The sequence below is a fragment of the Lottia gigantea genome (genome assembly GCF_000327385.1).
Source record: "Lottia gigantea unplaced genomic scaffold LOTGIsca_49, whole genome shotgun sequence".
Taxonomy (NCBI): domain Eukaryota; kingdom Metazoa; phylum Mollusca; class Gastropoda; family Lottiidae; genus Lottia; species Lottia gigantea.
Genome location: NW_008709687.1, coordinates 1901627 through 1906502, shown reverse-complemented (window position 1 = coordinate 1906502; position 4876 = coordinate 1901627). Strand labels below are relative to the sequence as shown.

The 4876-nt window shown below is 34.5% G+C and overlaps 1 protein-coding gene across 1 annotated transcript; it reads right to left on the bottom strand.

Moving 5' to 3' along the window:
• On the bottom strand, positions 1–375 carry LOTGIDRAFT_68416 (hypothetical protein; the record flags this gene model as incomplete). Its single annotated transcript, XM_009061508.1, has 1 exon — positions 1–375. A coding segment is annotated over one exon (375 nt), but the record flags the coding sequence as incomplete, so codon positions are not given.
• Positions 376–4876: the final 4501 nt, after the last annotated feature.

Genomic DNA, 4876 nt, shown 5'->3' with positions numbered 1-4876 from the left:
ACACACATGACAGGCTTCGCAATAGGTCTTGGTATTTTCTTGATTCGAGAACGATCCTCGTCGACACGTCATGCATTCCGTATCAGAATGGTGTCCGCATGTCTTGGATACCTGCTTTCCTGGTGGACATTTCGAACACGGCACACATGATCCGTTTTTCGAGTACGTATCTTCAGGACAACCGCATGTAGTGTCTTTCGTCTCATTACATTCTGTGACATTTGACATTCCGTAATCGGCACAATCCGTACATCGAAGACAACGCGAAGAATTTTCACGAGCGGAATAACTTCCTGCTGGACATTCCCTGCACACAGTATCCTTGGACTTGCTACACGTTTCGACAACGTACGTTCCTATTGGACACTGCGAACAATGGTTGCATCGACTTTCTTGCAGATGCGACTCATTGTTATCATTTGTCCAACAGATCAAAACAGTGCTGTTGGTATCCTGAAATAAGGATTAAAAACTTTAAGAACTCTCTATGAATTAGGACATAATATTAGTATAATAGGGCCTCGGCATAAGTTGTGAACCATTTTGTTTTGTGTCAAACTTTTAGATAGGTTTTCTTCTGGAGATGGAGGTCCGTGGACTTCAACAAGTCCCTATGATGGTGGAGTCACTAGCGTTCCGTCAGAAGATCGGTCAGTGTGATCCGGACCTTATCTTTTATGTTGGAAGAGTTCTGTTTGTACTACCACATTATTTCAAATTAAATTTCAAATTCAAATTTATTTCTGTATATATTTTTTTTCTATATTTTTCATTTATTTATATATTTACAAAAAAGGGAGATGAACATAAATTAAGGATTCTTTTTGACCAGAATGATTTTGTTGTTGACTAAAAATACAATTCTAATCATGGTATTCCCCTATATATTATTTTTATTTTAATATGCTGAGTAATATCTATTATAATATTCACAACAAACAGAAAATAAGTTTCTATATTGGTTATATTGTCTACGTTGTCAGGAACCGTATTGAATTTTTGAGTTATATTTTTTCGCTTGTGTCAGCACTGAAAGTGTAATTTTGAGATAGGCCTACCCGTATCACTTTTTAAAAAAACAATACGACATTCAATTCGTGATTACTTTGCTTTATTTTACTCGCTCGTGTCACACTGAATATTGTATATAGTGTTATTCACAGATTGACCTAACCGTATTACTTTTCAGAAACAATACGACATTTAATTCGTGTATCAATTAGATATAGGCCTATTAGCTTCCTTTGCTTAATTAGCTAGACTGGGAATGTACGTAAATTATCTATCGTCGCTTTAGAAGAAAAAATGTATTAGAAAATTAGTTTTTTTGGAATATTTATTATTATATAATAAATATTTTTGGAATTTTTGTTTCGCACCTATGCTTCAGCTAACCATTTTTTTTTTTAAAGTTGAATACAATTTTCAATGAAACTCATTGACAATCCCGACACGTCTACTCCCGTTAACAGGAAATATTTGTGGTATTAATGTTTCACGTAGCCTAACAAAGTGCAGTATGATTCAAAATGGCGCAGAATGACTGGGCTTCCCGTTATGATTCCAAGTTTCAACTTTTGGTAGGGCTCTTAACTTTGCGATTAGAAAAGAAAACGAAAAACTTCATAAATTTCATTCACTATTTAACAAACCACGAAATACAAATATATCATATAAAAGCCATTGGTTTGATCACAATTTTGCGAATTAATGTCTAACACTAATATTATCTTCTAGCTCTCTCACCCTATAACCACACCTTAGACATGCACGGACAATCCCTTAGTTCGAGCTAAATGTAAAGCTCCTTTACGGTGTGGTAGCACCGAGGGGCGGAGGTCAAGTCTATCTGGTATCTATTATAATTGATGACACGAACTTCGCCCACTCAGTGTAAAGCGAACTCAACCTGTCTACTACTGTACTTCAAATATTTAATAATCTCACCTCTGTTTCGGTACAGCTGACCAACTGGACAATCAATAATCCCATTGTTAAATTTAGCTGGACAAATATAAGCCACATCTTGCTTCCTCTCTTGCCTACCCGGAAAGAAATGATATATCTAAATTTCCATTGTGGGATTTCCAAAGTTCTATTTATAGCACATGGGGAAAGTACAGAAAATACGATTATCAATTACCTCGACTTACTTAATTAAAAAGGCCACAAAAAACCTTCAAATGACAATTAAAGCCATTTCTAAGCCTTGAATTATTATTGAAAGTGAACTATGTTCATGTGTGTTATTTCCATGTAAGAACTTACTCAGTTGATAAAACTGGTCATGATGATGTTAGGCCTATTCTATAGCTTTCATAATATTCTGTGCAAAGTAATTTTCTCCAACCTAAAAGCACCGAGCTGGGTAACTATAGAGACCGTGTATTTCAACATGAAAATAATAAACCAATTAAAAATGAATACTCTTTACTGAAATGTATCCACAAATCACTGTATTATGTGGTTTTATCAGCATAGCCTATAAAAGAAATATCTTATCCCAATAATATCCCGGGAAATTCCGCTTTTTTTGTAGGTCAAAATTGTTTTGCTCGAATTTGTGAAAACTATACACCAAAATCTAGAGAAATGTGTCCTTTAACGTATCTAAAAAAAATCCAACCGTTGATTTTGAATCGCCAAAAATATTTAAAAATATTACGTAAGGTTTTTTAGTTCGTTATGCTTTAAAGCTGTTTATTTTAGAGAAATATGTTTCCTACGTATTTTAAAGGTTTCAACTAAAATATTGAGCCAATATAAAGCACAACACCAAAACTAGGTATTACTAGTACATTTAGTACTCTCTGTTTTTAATTAACCCTTTTAAAACAAATTCAGTTTGATCAAGAAGATACTATGGATACTTTATTTTCAGGTATAACTTACGGCGTTTTTGATTATGAGACTTTATAACAAAAAAGCGGGATACCCCTTTAAAATATCATTCTAGAATTATTGGTGTAACATGTTGGTTTAAGGCTGATTTTTAAATCCTTTAACAAACCCCACCCTTTCCAATTTGAATGGATATTGGTGGCTCGGCCATCATACTGGATGACTGGTGTTAGAAGATGATGAGAACATAGTCACATGAAAGCACTGGCCTAGGTCACAAAGTGCGAAACAGATTATTAGATGTACGCCTACTTACATACGTTTATTGTGCCGTTAAGGGTCCAAACTAATGATTACGTTTCTCTTTGACTGCCAAGTTTTAGATTATCGTCAAGAGTGAAAATATTGCGCATGCCATTATACATATTGACATTTCTAAGTATAGCTCGTTATAGAATATGACTATTCACAATATTCATAATGACTAATTTGTTAAAAGCAGACCATATCCAGATTTACAGACCCGTTATAGCTACAGGGGGAAAGATCCCCCCTTCTCCTGGAGTATCAAAAAAGTGGTCCGGCCTGGTTATGAGTGTCCGAGTGTTCATTGTTCCCAGTTTGTTTTGGTCCGAGTTGTCCTGATTCCGTTATTTTAAACCAATCAAAATTGTGTTACGTAAAACCCGTTTCTTGAATTAATAATGAATTGTGGGATAGTCAAACCCAAAGAGGCTGTAAATTTGCTTATTACATAATAATTAATATTTTTTTTTTATTAAGAAACGGTTTCTACCGTCTACACAAACACAATCTGATTGGTTTTTAAACAGCTACCTTTGGTATAAACTTCTTAGATAAAAATGGACTAAATTTATAAAAAAAAAGACAAGAAAGATATGGAATTGTAATCTAATCATAAAAAGATTGAATGTAGGCCTAGTCTAGTCTTTTTAAGGAATTTTAAGGTTCGGCCCTTTAAATAAAGTGTCGTGCATGTTTTTGGGTTTTTTTTTGTAAACAATATTTTCTTTATTATAGATAAATGGTACAATGTATAAAATATATATAAGCGATACAGACAAAAGTATAGTGCTTATTCGAATCTGCCTCGCTGAGCGAAAATTCAGACATACACAATTAGTTATTAAATCAAAATCCTTGCCGCGTATTCACGAAACAATCTTAGCGCTAGGATGTCCTTGGTTCTTATCTTCTAACATTGATTCTAGAACATCCTAGGTTCTTATCTTCTAACATTGATTCTAGAACATCCTAGCGCTAAGATCGTTTAGAGAATATGTGTCCTTATTTATAAAAGCAATAATATGGAGAGTGTGGTTATAGATTAAATGGAGTGGTAAGAGAAAGAGATATAGACAGAGATTATCGCATATTGTGTAATTCATAGCAGAATGACATTTGTGATTATCGTGATGGTAACTCCGGCTATAAGACATGCTTTTTATCATGTGGTTAAAAATGGACCATAGGCGCGCCCAGCTTACTGTAATAAGTCTACCTTAAAAAGAGGAAGGGCATGTTGCGTAATCTATATTACAATATCCTTTATCGTCATATCGTGACTGTGTGCATAATTACTTACTCATAAGAAAAAAAAGCATGATACTGCATATGACAAATTGAGTAAAAATGGACTGGAGTCATGCTCAACCGCATGTGATGTGTTTTCTCAAAACGTCAAGAAAATTTGAGAAATATTAAAAACATATCTTTAAAGTGCTTAGCGTGTCCGTAATAAGTGGGATATCTCGGTCGGTTTAAGAAAAAATTGAGTACCTCTGACTATGGTCGATAAGATCTTTTTTTTTATCAGTTTCAAGACCACATACCATAAGCCTCCATCTCCCGCCCCCATCCACTCCAGACATACACTCCGAAAGTCCCCAATCCGCTTTCCACAAAAATTCAGTTTTAGCGTTGGTCACTAACACAGTTCAAGGGGAATAACTCCATTTAACTCTTCAACTTAGAGGTGAGAAAAGCCGTCCATGAGTAAACAATAATGGTGGTT